General features: G+C 39.7%; 1 protein-coding gene across 2 annotated transcripts in view; it reads right to left on the bottom strand.

Annotated features, from left to right (window-relative positions):
• PTN (pleiotrophin) overlaps positions 1 to 20,855 on the bottom strand; it is a 111,088-nt gene that overhangs the window by 27,880 nt on the left and 62,353 nt on the right. The window contains exons 1-2 of one of the 2 annotated variants that reach the window (XM_078376259.1): positions 7,254 to 7,954; positions 1,384 to 1,506 (exon numbers count right to left, since the gene is read on the bottom strand). In XM_078376259.1, the coding sequence (XP_078232385.1) occupies positions 1,384 to 1,506; positions 7,254 to 7,263 (133 nt within the window). In that variant the 5' untranslated portion in view covers positions 7,264 to 7,954. Of the gene's footprint in view, positions 1 to 1,383; positions 1,507 to 7,253; positions 7,955 to 20,855 lie in introns of those variants that run through there. The other variant, XM_020792177.3, reaches the window with a different exon arrangement.

Genomic DNA, 20,855 nt, shown 5'->3' with positions numbered 1-20,855 from the left:
ATCACTGGGCCAGAAGACTCTTGCAAAGAGCAATAGGGGGTTTATGTGGTGGACCTTTTCCCTCAACAACAAACCAAAATATAAACATCAACTAAGGAAAGAGATGCCCAGTTGAGGGACACAGTTCAAGGGGCAATGCCAAATACTTAGAAAGATTTGGGGGCTATTGCTTCTAGGCCAATTTCTGAAGTTGCAGTGGAAATTAAGAAGTAACTGGATTTGGTGTGAAATCACCAAGGGTGCATGCAACTTCCTGGGCAGTGTTTAACTTGCTAATGTGGTTGTTGTGAGAAGGGATGCAACCCCAAGGATGTTGGAGCTTAGCTACCCTTAGAATGAATCCTAACCAATCAGGACACTTCAGACACTATCATGGGGCATGTCATCAGACCAGGGTTCAGTTAAGCTTACGTTAAACTGGAGTAGACAACTTCCAGAGGCTTGGGGTCCATTTTCTGCCCCCCAAAAAACACACCACAGGCTGGAAGAATGTCCCCATGAGCAAATAAATCCAGAACAGAAGGGGTTGAATGTGTACTTCCAGTTTCCTGAAGTTGCCTTAGGAGTTTAAAACAGTTGCTCCTGGAGGCTGCCTTTTGACCAAGCATTTTTTTAAAAAAATGGCAGAAAGGTTTGGGGAAGAAGGATCTGGAACTCTCAAAAAAGCTCTTGGGGAAGAGAGCCACAGGGGGTTCTGCAGGTTACGATTTGACCATCCCTTCCATAAATGAATGAGCTGAGGTTCAGTTCTACAAAGGCCTGAATTAAGTGCATGCCTTTTTCAAAATGCCCAGTAATACTTGAGATGATGGTGCAATGGAGTCTGAAGATATTTCCATCTCAACATTTTGGTACCCCCACACTTTCCCTCCTACAGGCAACAAAGCTTTACTGTATAATGAAGAGGCCTCAGGAGGGGACTTCCATTATATTTTCAGTACATCAGTCAAACTGGCCACATATGGATCAGACAGCTGTTTGGGGCAACAACAGTCAACAAGCAAAGCAAAGTGTGCTGCTCATATACCACCCTATAGCACCTAAAGCACTGTCTGGGAAGTTTATAATTTAATCATGTAGGTTATATATTGTCCCCCAACCTGCAGCGAGCTGGGTGCTCAATTTTACAACCCCAGAAGTCTGGAAGACTGAGTGGTACAGATTAGATGGCCCTTTTAAAATATTTATTTACCTGTGATGCTATAGTTTACCTAACACTGTGTGAGGCAACAGTTATGAAAACAAATACACGTGTGTGCATGTGTAATCCCAACACTGAATAATATTGTTTTCCAATGCAGACAAAACAAACTTGGACAGACAAAGATATCTTTGCTGTCATCTTTCTAAATAATTCAGCAATATAAATGATAGCACCCCTACCTGCTTTTTCTTTCTTGCCAGCTTCGGTAGTACTCACAGCTGCTAGGAGGAAAATAAATGCGAAGAGGACGGCTGTAAATATCGGATACTGTTCTTGCTGTTTCGGCATTCTGGAAATTAAGACTGGGGTGGGGAGAGAAAAAAATATATAGATTAAGATATCAATATATGCTTAAGAAGGTTCAGAGCACCTAAGGGAACTATATTTTAATACCCAGAATGCACTGGACAAAAGGATACGCATGCATAAAGAGGACAAACATGTCATTAGCTTCGTTTTTTTAAATGTCCCTCCTAATTCTATCTAGGCTGGCTACTCAGTGATTTAGGTACCTTGTTGTTGCAGTACTGCAGTTTAATCATTGTACCTCAAGGCTCATAATCAGATGCGGAGGAGATAAAGTGTCATCAGCATACTGATGGCACTGAACCTCAGAACTCCATACAACCTCTCCCAGTACTTTTAGATAGATGTGGAATAACATGGGAGACAGAAATGAACCATGGGGGACACCATAGGCCAGTGGCCAAGGTGTCAAACAGGATTTCCACAACACTACCTTCTGAGTTTGTGTATCTTGGAAGAATTGGAACCACTGTAAAAATAGAAAGGCACCTCAGAAGGATAGCGTGGTGGCTACAACGGGGGTGGCAATTCCACTCCTTCCTTGAGTGTTGGTAAAACTTGAGCTATCCCTGAGGAGGAGAAGGAAAGTAATCAGCTAAAGATGCCACAGAACAACAGTGCAGAAATCTGAACAGTCCTTGAAGCATATATTTAGATTGTTCTATTCGTTGTTGTATGTCAGCTATGAAGATCTCTGGGTTAGAGAGGGAAGAGTGAAACAGGCTGCAGTAATTTGGATGAGAGAGTTAAGTCCAAAGTCAAGAAGTAGATCAGGGGAATTTAGATGGAAGGCTTGGACTTAAAACTGAGGGAAACATGGACTCCCAGGCTGCAGAGTCTGCGTCCCAAGTGCATCTATTTGGCTGTTTCAAACATGCTGGGTTTTTTTCCAGAATGTAAAAAATGTGCAACTCACTGGTACAGTATTATTGCTGGCATATTTCTTTTTGCTATATTTATAACAGCATCAGAGCCATATGAAAAGGTTCACAAGTGTCAGAAATTGTTCAAGAAGGAAGGCGCTAATTAATATAAACAAACTAAGCAGTTTCCGCCAACTCCTTAGCAAAACATTAAAAAAGATATATTTTTTTGAAAAACAGAAGCAAGCATCATAATAACTAGAAAATGAAGAAACCCTACTTCTAAATAATTAAGAGCAGTTTACAAAACCAGAAATAAATGCAGTGCAAAGTTAGAACATGATGGCTCATAATCATGATATATACATTATGCTAAAAGCTAGAATTTGAAATGAGTTAACCAATGAGGTATGTTTGATATAAAAATGAGCCACCTTTTCATCCTGTATTAATATCCAGTACTCCATGTGTGCACCTTATCTACATATTACTCACAAATTTCCCCACACTTACTTATATTGTTTAGCATTGTTATATACTCCTATTTCTATTTAAAATCTTCAAAGTTATTTTCAGGTTTTTTTAAAAAAAATCATATAAACAGCAACAAATCAACTTCACCAGCTACATCAAATAAAGCCAAAGTAATTTAAAATCAGATCAGAGTAATTAAAGAGATCAACAAGTGCAGATGTACCACAAAGAGTGTTCAAAAACAAACGTAACTTGTATTGTAAGTTATAAAAGTTTTGGTGGATACTTTGCCTGCCTGGGGAATAGGGTTTCCCAAATGTGTAGAGATATCCTATCCAAGGCTATGGTAGCCCACCCCCCCTTAACCTTATGTCTAATGATGCATAAGGCAGGTGTGGTCAATTTCTAAAGTTCCAGGCCGGGCTGTGACTAGGGCAGAGCAACTGAGGCTTTACTACAGTGTACCAATATTTGAGGGACGTGGTAGTGCTGCGGGTTAAAGCGCAGAAGCCTCTGTGCTACAAGGTCGGAAGACCTGCCATCGTAAGACTGAATCCATGTGATGGAGTGAGCTCCTGTCGCTTATCCCAGCTCCTTCCAACCTAGCAGTTCGAAAACATGTTAAAAATGAGTAGATAAATAGGTACCACCTTGGTGGGAAGGTAACGGCATTCCGTGTCTAGTCGTGCTGGCCACGTGACCACGGAAACTGTCTACGGACAAACGCTGGCTCTATAGCTTGGAAACGGGGACGAGCACTGCTTCCTAGAGTTGGACACAACTGGACTAAATGTCAAGGGGAACCTTTACCTTTACCTTACCAATGTTTGACAGGAAAAAAACCTGACTCCTTTGAAATCAAGTGCTGGAGAAGAGCTTTGCAGATCCCCTGGACCACCAGGAAGACAAACAGGTAGAATCACAGAATCATAGAAAAGTGAAGTTGGAAGGGGCGTACAAGGCCATCAAGTCTAACCCCCTGCTCAGTGCAGAAATACAATCAAAGCATATCTGCCAGGTGGTTATCTAAGTTGATAGGTCCTAGATTAAGCCTAAACTATTTCTGTAGGCAAAAATGTTGAAGCTTTGGGCCCATCATGGGAAGGCAGGATTCTCTGGAAAAGACAGGTTCCCCCACTCACCAGCCAGCGCACACTCCTCTCCGCCTCCTCTTTGGCTGTTTAACCAGTCTCTGGCAGGAACACAGGCTTCCCTGCCTTGCCTCCTTGGCTGGTCACCCACTCAGATAAGGAGGCAGGATAGGCTAGCTCATGTTACTGCCAGGGACTGGGCAAATGGTCAAAGATGTGGAGGAGAGGAGGGCCCTCTGGCTCATGAGTGGATCATTGACCAGGGAGGAAGAAAAAAGGGGATGCACACCACTTGTGTGCATCATGTACCAACTGGCACGAGCCTGTGAACTGATGTTCGTGCCCATCTCTAAAAGATTGTCTTGTTTTATGCCCTAAAGGTGACATATCTCTGCTAGGATTTTCACAGCCTCTAGCTGCTAGAAATCAGTGCCTAGCAGAACAGCAAACATAAAAGCAGAAATGTGAGTTTGTACACCAGCAAATATTTTGGATTTGTCACTTGTGGGAAGATAGAACTGACATTTCTGCCACTAGTAGAAGCTCTGCCCTACTGGTGGAGTGGCATGAAGATGGAAATATCTGGGCAGAGAGGTGGTCCTAGAGAGATTGTACATTTTTAAGGCAGAATGATACAGAAGTCATCCTTCCGGGGCCTTTTTTCTTTACCAGACACAAGAAGCAGCCTTCAAACGCAAGGTTTTTAAGTTCATTGGAAAGAAAGTTAAAGGACGCTGCCTCTAATCTGACATGGGAAGAAGCAATTCTCACTGTGAAATGTGTTTGAAAATGTCATTTGGCACTTTTAAGAGTCTCCTGCTGGTTGCCATCGTGCTACAAAGTCACATAATTGCTATTGATGCGCACAACTGGGAAGAGAAGCCCATCTCGGGAAGAATAAAGCACTCACTTGTTCAGCGGCTGAGAATGTATTTTAATACTTAGAAATGAAGTGCCTGATTGCAATAAAGTTAATGGAATAAGAAAGGACGCCAACAACCCTACAAAGCCTGATATTGATAATTCAGAATTTCAGATACCACTGATGGCTCTATACATGCCGTACCACACTGGCCTCTGAGGCAAATTTAACACCTTATAGTCTTATTATTATTTGTGGCTCCATCTGAAGAAGAAAGAATCCATTTATTTCCAATCTGTGTGATTTCTGCATGTGTTTAACCTTTAATCCATTCCCTCTGTTGGAATTCTCTAGCCTGGATGACCACTAGGCACATTCTAGGAGTTGTATCTAGTTTTCTCATTAGCTCTGGTGGCATCACAGAGGTGTGTGCTTCTATGCATTCATGATAAAGTTTTGAAGAGCACAGAAGAGCTCTAAGCATTCTTTCTAATGGTCACAAATGACCACACATCCCTTCTTTTCCAGTATTCTCAGGTTTAATTATTCAGGAGAATTAAATCTTTCTGTGTCGGGTGAATGGAAAGAAAAAGACTGTGCTTGTCTGTCAAACCTGCAAACATTTTTGGGAGGCTATTGCGGGTTAAAGATAATGAATCTGCCAGCCAGCAGAGGGAGCCAAAGTGTTCTGGGAAAAGTACCATCACTAGGCCTTGCTAGGATATTGGAGATACCCACAACGTAATGTGCCTGTGAAATGTTATAGTCACCAAATTGACAGCCTAAGTCTATTACATGTATTCAGCCTGGCAAGCTGAAAAAGGTGAGGAAGTGGGACATCGCTCCATGAGGCCCACTGCAACTTATCTAACAGTGGCTAGTTTTGCTTTGAGATCCTGCATAATCTTTCATAGTGAATTTAGGGCCAATTTTGAAGAAATACCCAACTGGGGGTAAAGATGAATCTGGAAGCTTTGGGCCCAACATACAATAATATGCACAACAGAGTGAGTACTAAAGTCCAAAGATGATGACAAGAGTGAAAAAGAAAGCAGAACACAGGCTGAAAGGCAAACCAAATCTGATGCGCAGATATACTTATGTTTCTAGTTGACTCTGTATTTCACAACACAACTGTCTAATTCACAATTCCCAGAACAATGCATGGCTCTGTGCACAATTATTCTTTGTATCTTGCATTTATCTGATTTTTTGCAATGCATTTCCCACTTTAAATCACAGTCTGAAATTTATTTAGAAGTTGTTGTTTAGTCATTAAGTCGTGTCCGACTCTTCGTGACCCCGTGGACCAGAGCATGCCAGGCCCTCCTGTCTACCATGTAGAAGTAGACAGAGTCTACTAGACCTCTCTAAACGAGGGATCCAAGTACCTCACCACACTTTCGTGTGTTCCATTACAGGTTGACATTGAACAGGATGGAATGGGCTGAACGCATATGAAGATATCAAACAGACAGAATCAATCAGCCAACTTCTTCAGACATAAGAGTGAAAATACCGAGAATAAATGGTAAAGCTTTCGGGCAAGGCTCTAAAATAAAAAGACAGTGGTCTCTGGTTACATTTCACAGCTAGTCATGATTTAAGGCTGCTGTTTTTCAGGGCTTCCAATCTCATGGAGCTCTATTAACGCATTCAGCGAAACAGGAGCTATGATTTCCCCATAGACTTTACCCAACAACACAGAGAGTAAACATGAGGCGGGAGGAGTTGAGAGTGAATTATAGCTCCTGAACACGGCTTAGGTGGGCAGGCTGAACATGCAAAAGGCACATTAGACTCACTTATCTCCACCACTTCTTCCGCCCTTCTCCTCACATGAAGATCAACTTCCTGAAGAAGATGGTCTCCTCTGTCTAATGGAAGTGCTCCACAAACTCTTCAACACTGACTGTCCTGGGTTCTACGTAGATCATCTGGAGAGACGTTATCGACTGAGGAGTCTCTCTTTCTCACAAAGCCACTTTTCACATGAGGAGGGGGCAGAGAGGAGAAATTGTGATGGAGGCATGGAGATGCATAAGGAGAAGAGTAGCCTTGCCCCCTCTGTCATTCCTCTTCTCTACACAAAGTCACTTTCCCTATGAAAGGAGTGGCAAACCTGGGAATAAAGAGGGGATCCCTTCAGTCTTTCCCCATGTTTCTGTGTTTTCTGCTATTTGCTTACTGAGGGCCTCCACTTGGCTGAAATGTTGTTAGCAGTCAAAGAACCGTGTTACAAATAGTGTTAAATCCCTTGACATGAAGCTAGAGACAGAAAACGCATAGCCCTTGGGAAACATGTAGCTTCCTGACAAGTCTGAGGGAACACAATCCTTTCTGCTCCCCAGTAGCCCTCTTGGGTGGCTCTTTGCCAAGGGAAAAAAAACACATGTCACCTATGACATACTTTATCATTTGTTAAAACAGCCAGAGCAAAAGTGGATTTCTACCTAATAGCATCTTCAGTGAACCTCCGACAGGTCAAAGGAGTAGAAAACTGGCTCCTCAATGCCCAAAGATGATCTATCCTTGCTCTAAGCTTTCCAAGTAAAAATAAAAAGAAAATGTTAGACATGATTCAGATTCCCTCCTTCACACAGATGTATAGAAGTGAGAAGGGGGTGGAGATAAAAAATGTATCTGAGGCTTGAAAAAGAAAGAACCGCCTCCTCTTATCAACCATGTGTTTAATGTACTTTGCATTAAAGATGCCACGCACACTCACAAATCTTATTCTCCTCGCCAAAACCAACCAACCAACCACCATCCCACATACACACAATGGTGTCTTGATAAACTGAGACATTATTGGGTGCAGGTGGGAATTGTCAACAAGGAGATTTTTTTTTTTTGCTCCTGGTTTGCTTTAATCAGCAGCCGCATTAGCTAAAAAAGAGGGAAATGATAGCAAAACTTGAATTTTGTTCAAAAAATATGTATTTTTTTATTGCAAAAGGTGTTTTAGGTAGTTTTTTTGTGCAAAAAATTAATAATAATACCATGATGATGGTGACGACAATAATGACAACGATTTGCAAAAAAAAAAAAAAAAAGCCTGAAGTGCAAAAATTGGAATAACAACATCAAGAAAAAGGACAAACACTCTTGATATAATTTTGCTCAGTGCCAAGCAAATCTTGGAAATGGTTTCCCTCTTATCTGCAAAGACAAAAATGAGCGAAGAGTCAGTTCTCTGTTCTGCACTACACAATTATAGCAGCGTTATGCCACTTCAGTTGTCAAAATTCCATCCTAAAAAACAAACAAAAAACACAATCCTCAGAATTAGAATTTGGTGAGCAACTTAGGTTTCTCTTTTACAGATGTCTAGTGGACTTCCCTGAACTCTACAGCCCAAAGACCCTGAAAGAACAGAGGGTTAAATCTTCTTTAATTCAATAGCTATACAGGTAGATTTTGCCTGTTGTGGGAATGCATATGCCTTATGTTTTTAAAAAAATCACAGGTTACATCAAGCTGAAATTGAGTAGGTAAGCTAACCAACCAATTAGCCTCTATGTTGTAATAGCATAAGTCACACTGTTGCCTGAGGTTGAATAAGTGGCATCTTCTCAACTCATCTCAGTCAAGGTTCCAAGATATGACATTTGAATGCATAGAACATTAAAATAATTAAGAGAGGTGTAGACAATGCAGCCTTGAAAATGTACATTGTATTTTAAAAATGAGGTTTGAAGTGTAGTTTACTAAACGTCACTGTACACCAATCCGACAGCTCCATCCAAGTCTGGAAGCAAGATCACTGTACAATCATATTGCCTTGCAAAATCATCTCTTTCATGCCTGACAGCTGAACAGCTTTACAAATGAATAATCATAGGAAAGGGCATTGAAATAATTGGTTTGTATTATGTAGAATGTTTCAGTGGGTAAACACGACCAACAGGTGACATTTACTGATCCAGTTACACACTCTACTTTGATTTTACTCCTTTAGCAATTTACACCCAGTATAACGTAATGGCTTAGCAAGTGTTGATCAAAATAATAATGCTTATCATTGTGGTGGCAGCTTGCCAGAGTCTGATTTACAGGAATTGTATTTTACAGGAATTGTAAAAGCAATAGAAATTTCTGTTGTAAATTGTTTCATTGTGCACCAAGACCCCGTAACTTACTGATCCATCAAAAGCCTGTAGTTTCCAGCTAAAGGGAAATGAAAACATGTGAAAGGAATATAAATGTAGGGAGGTAAGAGACACATATATACAATGCAACTCAACTCCACTCCATACACACTGGATACTACAAACACTGATGATATCAGAGAGTGTAAGAGATCAACAGCAGCAGATGAAATTAGCATGGGTTTTCCTCCATAGATTCAAACTGGTTTGGCTGGGTGAGCACTTAGAATAATTTTGTGTGAGTCCAGTAATATTCTTAAAGGCTAGGAAATGAATTTCATTTTATATATTCTTAATTTTAGGAACCATCAGATTATAGAGGTACATTCTCTGGTTTTTGATTGTGGCTTGTTTTGTTTTTAGGTTATAAGCTTCTGCATTTTTAGAATGTAATTAAAGCATTCTCTTTTTATATTTCTAGTTTTTTGGATTGAAATCTGACTTGAGTATTTGTCTGAAACTTAAGTTTAGTTTTCATATATTTTCAGGAATTTATGCCTACAGCCGTTCCATAGCTGTAAAGACTTTTGCATGTTTTCAAGAGCTTTGAAATATTTGTGTGCATATGGAACACAGAAGCAATGTAGATAAATAAAGCTTGTTAGAATTAGACATGCTGATATTGCCTGGAATCGTTGCAATAATGAAAAGATGTATATCTTGGTACCCAGATGAATTTTTATATGATTGGAAATGGTTGCCTGATTTCATTCTGGAACTAAACCTAAAAGGAATAAATGCCAGCTACGACAGATATATCCTTTTGATATTTCCCCTAGATGTCTATAAGGCTCTATAGGGCTATTAGCAGGATGTTCAAGGATCAGGCTCTCTGAGCAGACATAGAGAGTTTCAAATTATTCAGCCAAATTATTTGACACACAAAGCAGAAAATCCCACAAGAACTCTCATTCCCTTGTTAAAAATGCTACAGTAACCAATTAAATTATAATAAATCTGATGCCTGTGGAAGTTACCCCATCCTGCTTCACAATAAGGAACACCAGGCTGGTATGTTTAATTATTGAATTAATCACTTCTAGTGTAGAGTCTTTCAATCAATCAATCAATCAATCAATCAATCAATCAATCAATCAATCAATCAATCAAAAATGAAAGAGTGCTATAGATAAACAGTATATGTTCAAAATGTAGAGAAAGAGTAAGCAGAAGATCAACCTGATTTTCTCAGGCCTTGCTCCTACGGCTCACAATGCTAAGACAGAGAGAGAAGACCTCCACTAGGAATCCAGCTTTCTCAGTCGTGGCCCAGTCCTGTGGGACGGGCATCCACCAAACCCCCTTCCAAATTTTTAAGAGGATGTTGAAGACCCAACTTTAAAAAGAAGCATATATAGACATCCTTCCCTGTGCTAGTTTCCTGACTCCACCATCATTTAGGATTCTTGTCTTTGGTTTAATTTCCATTGGTGTTGGCAAAGGGAGTTTATTGTGTTGTGTTTGGTACAGGAAGGTTGATTTTATATCTATTATTCACTGCCCAGAATAATGCTTGTTGCTACGTATGTAAGTATCTGAAATAACTGAATGAGTGAATGAATGAATGAATAAAATATAGAAATTTGTGTGAAACACCGCTGTGTGTAATGTCAAAGCAGAGCATGGCTAGGGTCAAGAAGCTAAACTAAGATGAGAGGTAGAGAGAATGATTCATATGCCGGAGATTAGGTAGCAGGTCATAAACAGAGGATAGATGAGCTCTGGAAATTGAAGGAGGGTCTTGAGTCTACAAGGTCGAGCACAGATAAGGAAGTCAAATGGGATGCATAGTTACTAAGTCACAACTTGGATACGGCATTCAGTTCTTAGGTCTGGAAAAGAACAGCTCACTGGGCATAGAAAGTACTGCTATAATTAGTTCATGCAGATGATCAAATATGTCATGACCTTAGTTAAATATTCTTGTATTATTCTGTTCCTGTTTCTGGAATGGATGGGCTCAATGCTAATGCAAGACTGAATGACAGAGATTCAAGTCAAAGCTTTAAAAAGTGTTATCAACAAACTTCAATATGAAAGTAACAGTAATGGAAAATGAACATCTCCCGGCTGAGTTCTGGCTGTGGGTACAAAGTTAAAACATGATAATGCACAAAAGCTATGGCAATGCTCCATCTCTAAACTGGCCATGCTCACCAAAACATATATTCAGACCCATTTGGGCAGCAATCCAGTTTAGAGATGGGGCAACTCATTTTGTTCAGTTTTTGATATGACAAAATGTATCTTAACACACTGAGGTTAACTGTCATAAATATTATTAACTGCTGTGAGATTGTCTGGTCTTGTGCAATAGTGAAAAAGATCATGGCTTTCATTCACTAGAAACATCATTTTAAAAAAAGAGGGGAGACGTTGAGCAAAAATGTGTGCTTTGCATGTATGTTCTTCCATTATGTGGAATACATATTTTTGCACAAAAAATATTTTATACACAAAAATTGTATCTGTGAACTTTCCACAAAAAGTGCTCAAATGTGAAAAATGCACACAAACTACTGAAAGTTCACCCAGAGGAGAAGAGAGTTTTTTTTTTCTGCCCTGTAGGTGAGAATTAAAACATTTTTAAAACTCTTTTCTCCTCAGCCAAGTTTTACCATCTTAGCCTTGCGTCCTGATTGTGAGATCTCGGCTATAGATCAAAGAAATAAACAAGCAGAGAATCATGGACTAGATAGTCCAATGGGTGGCCCTGGCTGTTTCCTTTGTTATAAGACCTTAAATGTGAAGTTGTGGCCTTCAATGGAGGGGGCAAAGAAGCTTTGGTGATCCAGATAAATGGAGGTGGGGGGGATTGAGAACCATTTAAATGGGTGAGTGGAGCTCAGAAGACTCTTAAAGAGAGGAAGCAAGAAATAAAATGAAAAGAACCAGCCGTTAATAAGAGTTCAACTATCAGAGCTAGGAAAGCGTGAGACACCTAATGAGAAGAAAGGCAGACTCTGACAACTGCACTGTATCAGATTTCTTCTCCAGAGGAGCATGAGGGACAGGCATTACCGAGAAGTAATGGTTCATTTCACCATTGATCCCTGGCGGAGAAAAGGAAATAAAAGAGAGGAGAAATAAGTATGAGGCAATCAGGAGAGGTCTTTTGAGTTAGTTGAGTTTATGAGCTGGCTGGCAATAAGAACTAAGATTGTTTCTCTCAGAAGAGGAACTCTGTTTCATTTCTTTTCTTCTTTAAAAAATTACTTTTCCACCTTCCTCGTCTTCTAAGTATCTGAGCATGATCTACATAGGGTCGCCACACCTTGCCAACTGAGAACCAGTTGTGGCCTGGCAGTTAACACACACCTTACTCACTTCCTGTCTATTTTATCCTCTCCTCCACCCTGGGGGGGGAAGAGAGATTAAACTGAGGAGTTTAAATGACCTCAGTTAGGTGGCGTTTGGAACCCAGATCTCCCATCTCCTAGTCCAAAGTATACCACAATCACTCTTTGCTTCTTTCTTTCTCTCTCTCTTATCTCTTCTGGAAAATGCCTCTTATTCTGACACTAGGATTAGCTATTTTCTCCCAGTGAAGGGAGTTGTGAAATGTAACAACACGATACAAAACCAACAAAAAAAAACCCTAGACCAAAAAAGCATAAAAAAGAACCCATATCTAAAACATTATATTCTGAAATACAGCGATTCACTTCCAAAAACTCAAAGCTCCAGGGATGTTATTGCGCATTGAAGGCGGTACTAAGAAACAGAAGGCTTAAGGACTGACCACAGCACAGTGTTAGAGCAAATACTTTGCATGCAGAAAGTTCTAGGTTAAATTCCTGGCATCTTCAGCTTGAAACAAGCAAGCAAGCAAACAACAAAATTCAAAGCAGGAAATGGTGGGAAATACTTTTGTATGAGACTTTGGATTGCTGCTGCCAGTCAGAGTAGAGGTTACTCAGACAGATGGATGTTAATTTGACTGGTGTTCAGCTGTTCCTGTTCTGATGACATTCTGTTTTCAATACAATGCACAGTCTGCAAAAGGAATTCATATGGAGAACTGTCCATCATGATACTGGAGTTCATGGAGAAGTTCAACTATGCAAACAGGTGAGGGGAGAACAATTCTGTCCAGTGCTATACACAAATGACCAGTTTGGCAGTTCAGCGCAGTTCATTTATTGGCCCTAAAGCTGATCTGCAGTTTGGTGCCTTGCACCCTCAAAGTAAGTGCCCACTCTTAGGCATAAATACCTAATAGGATTCTGGACAATGTTTCCAATTAACGCAATCCTAGGGAGAAACCAAGATTTGAAATACAGGTTGCGATCTAACTTTCTGAAAAATAGCTTGTAATTGTGAATATCTCTGAGCAGAGCTGGGAATTACAAAATGTGTTGCCTTTTATTTTTATTTTTACATTTGAAGCAGAAAAATCTTAAACTGGTGCATCTCAACTGAAGATTAACCTTAAATTTATATTACGAGGTGGGAGAAATTTTTGGAACGTGCATAATAATTCTTTTCAAAATAAAATTCTAAATGAAGGGGGTTTTGGTTATAAACATGCCCATGAATGGGAACCACCTAACCTCAGGAGGCATAACTTCTTAAGGAAAGATATTTGGTGGGAGCAGTACGACATTAACCCCACACCTTCTGAATGCCTAAAGAGAACGTAAAGTTGTTCTTTCTTAGAAGACCTTTTGATTCCTGATGATTCTTGCTTAGCATATTACTGGTTTTCCTGTTGTTTCCTGGGACTCTTAGATGTGTTTGGTTTGATGGCTGAATTGATTTATTTTGTCAACAGCTATGAAATCTCATGTAATTATAACTGCTCTGCTATTCATTATGACTTAACGTCACAATGAAGGATGCACTTAGAAAGTGGGCCTTAGAAAGTGGACACAGGAAACAGCCTTCTTCATTGCTCCTCCCAGACTTTGGAACTCCCTCCCACAGGAGGCCAGACTGGCCCCATCTCTGCTGTCCTTTCACAAGCAGGCAAAGACCTTTCTCTTCAGGCAAACATTGCCTCAGTAATAGCTACCTGTGTGTGATTTATGTATTGCTACTTTCACTGGATTCTTAGTACTACCTGTGTTTTCCATGTTCGTGTTTTCCATTTCTCAGAGTGGCATTTTTAAAATATTTGTATACATATTGTTCTTAGTTTTAATATTGCCTTTTATTGATGTAAGATGTCTCTTTATGCTAATTGTTCTTAGCTTTAAATATTATCTTTTAATGGTGTTAACCATTGCTGTATACTCATTGTTCTCAAGTTTAAATATTGTCTTTAAGTGTTGTAAGCTGCCTTGGATCCCTTCAAGGAGAAAGGTGTGGTAAAAATACTTTAAATAAATAAATAAGCAGATCTCGGCCTGTGTCATTGCACTGTTCTTCTCCATACATAGCAGCTTCCCCACTGAGGGTTGGGAAGTCCAGCTGAAATGGGTGAGCTGCAATGCTGAGAGAGAGGGATCCCTGAAAATATAGTGAAGGAATCCTTTGCACACAGAATCCTTCTCTCCACAGAAGGTAGATCCTGGGTCTAGCCAGTAAAATTACTAGCTCTTCAAAGGTTCCCATAGGATGCTCATCTAGAACTGACCTGTCGGAATCTCCTGGAGCATGCAAACATGGCAGATGAGGTGGGTTCTAACAACAGTGGTTTGCGGTGAGGGAAAACCCCACTTTGTATTCTCAAAGTTACTCTTCATTGTGGTGCAGGCTTTATAAACAGCGCCTGAAATCCTGTTGCTTTGTGTATAAGTCAGACTATAGTAGACTACTGCGGATTTGGAGAGTCAACTCCTCTGTTAATTCCATTGGCTCAAATATCTATATCTATCTCTATCTATATCTCTATATCTATATCTATCGATCGATAGATATAGATATATAGATATAGATAGACATAGATATACAGTATAGATATAGATATAGATATAGATATAGATATCTAGATCTAGATCTAGATCTAGATCTAGATCTATCTATCTATCTATCTATCTATCTATCTATCTATCTATCTATCTATCTATCTATCTATCTATCTATCTATCTATCTATCTATCTATCTATCTATCTATCTATCTATCTATCTATCTATCTATCTATATCTATATATCTATATATATTTGAGTCAATGGAATTAACAGAGGAGTTGACTCTCCAATATATATATATGGCCTGTAATTAATATATATATGACGGTGGAATTCTATGGATACTTTCTCAAAATCGAGTCATCTGGAGCACAGTAGGGACTGCATCCCTGATCTTAAGAATATTCCCCATGCTTTCATCTGTCCTTCCCTTGTTTCCAAATATAGATGAACCACATAATAATTGTGCTAGAAAGGATATGTGAAAAAGTGCAAACCAAACCAATGGAAAACACAGGTTGCAAAAACAATTGTGCAATTACTGGTCCCTGAAAAGAACTAAACATGACAGTGACAAAACACTATGCAACCACACGAAGTCCATGAAAACTTTAGAGATTTTATCAGTTGCTTCTGGGATCTTCCTTTTGGAGACAAATCCATTTTTTATCCAAGTGAATTTATTCGTTTGTTGAGGGGGGGGGGTTAAAACTTGTTTTCTGCATCCAATGCCTTTACTCTGCATGGTGGTGGAGGGTGCTACTCAGCGATGGCTCTCAGGCATCAGCTGATATGATCCCACAAACTGCCACTTCGTATTATCCTTTACTGCCTCTTACTTTCACCCCCTACAGATCTCTGCAAACACATGGTCTGATCTTCCATCTTTTGTCCTCTGTGCGCCTCTGGGTTCTTTGTTTAATTTTTATCTTTGACTCACTTCTTCCTTCACTATTTTCACTAACGCCCAGAGCTCTTCTGAGAAAAGCTACTGTAAGCAAGTAAACAACAAATATCGTTCTTATGCTATTAAGCGTTTTCTCCATTGCCACATTGTAAGACATTAAATGCAAATATAAACTGAAGGAATGTAAATATATCCCTGCAGTTTATATCTATAAACTTTGTATCTATAAAACTGCCCTTTGAAAAATGAGAGAGAAGTAACATTATTATAATTGTTCATAATTTATATAACGTTTTGAACAGTTGTGAGATGTTCCACAAGAAACGATGCTAAACAAAGCGCGCTGCCAGCAGCAGAAAGCAAGTTCTAATATGCATTCTCTGGCTAAGTAAAGGTAAAGGTAAAGGTTCCCCTTGACAATTTTTGTCCAGTCGTGTTCGACTCTAGGGGGCGGTGCTCATCCCCGTTTCCAAGCCATAGAGCCAGCATTTTGTCCGAAGACAATCTTCCGTGGTCACATGGCCAGTGCGACTTAGACACGGAACGCTGTTACCTTCCCACCGAGGTGGTCCCTATTTATCTACTCGCATTTGCATGTTTTCGAACCGCTAGGTTGGCGGGAGCTGGGACAAGCGACGGGAGCTCACCCCGTTGCGTGGATTTGATCTTACGACTGCAGATCTACAGATCTTACAGCACAGAGGCTTCTGTGGTTTAACCTGCAGCGCCACCACATCCTACTCTGGCTAAGTAATCAATAAAAAATGTGTTTGTACCTGACTATGTCACTGAACTTTTAAAAAAAATTACTTCCAATTTTTAAGCTTTACTTTCATTATTCACATAATGTGATCCCAATCTGAGGCAAGATTCTGGGTGTACACAATTAAACGTGTGCATGCATGCACTACATCGCCACACACCAACCTAACTGAAATATGTCTTAAAGTATATGACTTGACTTCTGCGGCACTCTTTGAGTAATTTTTACACCTGCAAATAATGATATTTTCCAATATAATGGAAAAATGCAATAACTACATCAAAATATTGTTAGAACAACACTTCTGGATAATTCAGTGGTTTAGTTTTAGAAGAGATAGCCATGTTAGTTTGTGCCATCGTATCAGGCAAAAAGAAAAGAAAAAGTGGTCTCATCCATGAACACTGACATCAGAATATAGAAGTTAATAGTTTACGTATCTGGTTATGGAACCAGACGTTGGGAGTTCAGTTCCCCACTGTGCCTCCCTAACAAGGGCTGGACTCGATGATCCATAGGGCCCCTTCCAGCTATGCAGCTTTATGAAGATGAAACATCTAAGATAAAGCAGAGCTTGAGAAATTAAGTACTTTTTTAAAAAAAGAATACAAGTTCTGAATCCTCCAGCCAACATAGCCACTGACTTTGTGATCACGGGAGTTGTAGTTTGAAATAGTCTTCCCACCCTCAAGCTCTCCCACTATGTAGCTGGGTTTGTTGGCACTACCAAAGAAGGGCAAAAGCAAAGTTTTGTACAAGGTATTTTAAAATCCCATAACATGGGATAGAATGGATTTATGATTGAACCCCTTCAATTTCGATACAGATCCAAAATAGAGAGTATCTACTGTTCACACCGACAGCAGTTAAATTGTGCTTTAAATGTCATTGCTTCATCTTCTGGAATCTGTGGTGTATTTAGATGTTTCTGCTATAATTCAAGGGAGTGCAGCCAAAGATTGCAAGTACTGTACTCCCAATACATCTGGAGGGTATTGGATGGGAAGGAGGTTGATGGGCGTGATTGCATCCAAAAGTCTAAATCCAATTATTGGTTCCAACTCAGATGACCCACTGAATCAATGTGACTTACATAAATGTTGACTTAGCATACTCCATTCAATTAGTTTATTCTTATTGGGACTAACAACTTGATCTAGCTCTAAATGGCTGGGACAGGGTATATAGGCTGTTTGTTCTAAATCCATATTAATTTATATTAAGAATTTCACAGTAAAGGACATTTTATTTCAGCTTTTTTGTTTCTGCTTCATAAACTACCATGAATACCCAAAGGAATGGAATCATAGCCATAATTTGACTCTTTCATCACTGTCTCCTACTCTTTTACATATTCCTTTGGCTGTCTTGAAAACAGACAAGATCACTGGAAAGTTATTTTAGTCAGATGCTTATGACCCTTCACATCTGCCCTCTATTAATCTTTCCATAGACATATCATTGATTCCCCTTCATCCTGGAAATTGCCTCTATTTTCAAATAAAAATAAAATAAATGGGAACAGCTTGTGGGGGTAGAGGAAGGGAGAGAATTGCAAAAGAAGGAGAAAGAAAATTAATTCGTCCAGAATAAATGAACTTTTTATAAGTGACTTGTGTTTTTCATCCACCACGTGATTTTAATGATTGAGGTTTTTAAAGTCATTTTCTGGATAAGTAATTAGTTTCTTTCCCAAAGAATTGGACATCTGCAGAAGAGTTCCCTTTCACAAAACAAGCGGGAAGCATTAGCAGCCATATGTTCCACATTGTGCTCAAATAACACTCCAGTTTTCAACACACAAAGTCCCCCAAACTCCCTCCATCCAGTGTATAGAGTGTTATAGACCAGGGATGCGATCTATTTTCAGATAGATGTGGAAATACTAAGCAAATCCAGGGCACTGGTGTGCTTCTAGGGTGACCACAGGTCACAGCAAATAGTCACCTGATGCCTATGGGACAGAGCAACATGGTGCATGAAGCCACTGTATTCAATCTGGCAAGGAGACAGAGATGAAACAAAAAGAGCAGGACAATGGGAGCTTGGCAGAATCCCATGTGGAAGATGCTATAGACCTAGTCAGGCATTACATCTTTTGGATCTGTCTAAACAATCAGAGGAGTGTGTCTAGGCCCGACACATCCACTGTTGTTGTTTTTCCTCACTTAATGAAGGATGAGCCTGAAAAGGAGAAGTTTTGTGTGTAGCTTCGTCTGTGAGCATGAAACCTGGAAAATCTGGGTTCTTTTTCATTTATAGAGCCTACACGCAAGCAGGAATCACTCTCCTTCAAGTTCTGCAATAATCACTTGAAAAGGCAATGACGGGCGGGGTGGGCAGGTCTAAGAAATCCTCTCTAAGCATGCTATCAACTCCAGATGCTATAAATTCTGAATGGGGCTTATAATTTTATGGAAGCCAGCATTCTTTAGCAAAGCTCAGGAAGATATTTTTTAAAAGTTATTTATTTTCTTTACTGTTGTCAGAACCTGACAAGGATAACTGACTTCCCCAGGATTCCTGGGGGAGTCAGTTATCCTTACCAAGTTCTGACATTGAAGTTCCCAAACTGTATTTACTTACACGTTACATTCTTGCCATTCAAAGGAAAGTACCTGTATGATCTATATAGATCAGGAACACATAATCTTCCAAATGTGGTAGAATTGCCACATTCAGGATTCATCCCCATGAACTATGCATGCTGAGCCTGATGGGAGTTGTAGTCCACCAACAGCATTTAGAGGGCCACAAGTTGTTCATTTCAATCTAACCACTTTTACCTCATACCAAGAGAAGAGGAAAAGTGCAAGCTTTTGATGCAGGAGTGGGTCACATATGGCAGATTCGGAGCTAGGTTTCCTGCCCCTGGGATCATCTGAAGGACAGAAGAAAGACCACCAAAAATGGCAGAAAACAAAAAGGACAAAACTGGAATTCCGACGAATAGAGGGGTGAACCAGAAATGTGCTTGGTTCAATCCTCCAGGGCTTGCTTTATGCTTTTAAATAAAGTCAGAGGGAGGCTTATTTTTCCACATTCTCCCAATTATGTATACATAACAGGAGAATAATTCAACTTAGCATGGCCTTCTAAGAGACAGTGTGACTCAGAGATTAAAAATATCCTCCTTCTTCACTAGAATGGTCATATAATAATTAGAATGACCGCTCTTCTTGCCGCTGGCCTGCGAGTCCATAAATATGTTCAGGCATTCTGTACTGTACTTTGAATATGAAGAAGCTGGAGAAGAGAGAAAAATGTTCTCTTGGCAGGGGCTGTGTGTGGAGGTCATGTCAATAAACAACCATTTGCCAGCTTCCATGGGCCTTTTATAACTTCCATTAGACCCTTGGGACAACTCCAGATCAAGACCTGACAGGATGTCTCTTCAAAAGCTTTCTTGTTCTGATGAAACATCGGCTATACCAGTTGGACTTCCTACCCAGCTGAGACTTGGCATTCGTACATTCAATTCACATCATTGAAAGGATGAAAATATTAATAATTTCAGCCCAGATCAAAACAACAGGAGCTTGTTGTTCCCCCACAGTACTGAAAAGTCCAAGTATAAAACATAACCTAACAATTTTCTTGAACAGAGAGGCTCATACTTCTTTGGTGGCCTCCTAGTGATCTCTTGGAGACAGCCTGAGAAATCACGAGGCCTTTCTCAGAGACAATAATAATAATAATAATAATAATGGTTGTTGTGGATTTTTCGAACCCACAATACATTAGATCCAGGCCGTGAAAGCCTTCGCGAGTACAACAACAACAACAACAACAATAAACACTAAATAAAATCTAACCCTATTAACACTCGCTTGATGCTGCACTGAATACAGAGGGTAAAAAGAAAGATGCATTTCTTAATAGCCAGCAGGTGCTTGGATGTTCTTTCCTCTGCTACTTGCACTGTCTCAAATAGTCAAGATGGTAATATGCAGAGTACACAAAGATGAATCTGTAGATTACCTTTTCCTCGTTTTTTTTTAAAAAATCTAAAGTTCTCTCTATTGTGAAAAATTGGAAAGTCTGAGGAAATTTTAATAAAGAAATGAATTGAATTAAATTCTTAAGCTTCTGGTCAGGCCAAATTCAGTAAATACAGAGACTGGCAGTACCAAAAATGTCATGCTGAACTTGCTGTCTACCATTCAGCTGTGAAAAATGAGGAATTTATCAGGCAAAATGTGGTGATGATAACTAAACCAGTACTACCAAATGTGCCTGAATACATACACAGAGATTCAAGCCCAGGCTTTGAACAGCTGAGCAGTCTAAAACCATAGCTTAATCATCATCATTGGGACTTCGGGAATAATATCAAGAAATTTCACACAGTATTATAAGCAGTTGCAGATCTCAAAAAT

Source organism: Pogona vitticeps, chromosome 5, assembly GCF_051106095.1.
Source record: "Pogona vitticeps strain Pit_001003342236 chromosome 5, PviZW2.1, whole genome shotgun sequence".
Lineage (NCBI taxonomy): Eukaryota > Metazoa > Chordata > Lepidosauria > Squamata > Agamidae > Pogona > Pogona vitticeps.
This window is presented reverse-complemented; position numbering and strand designations above follow the sequence as displayed.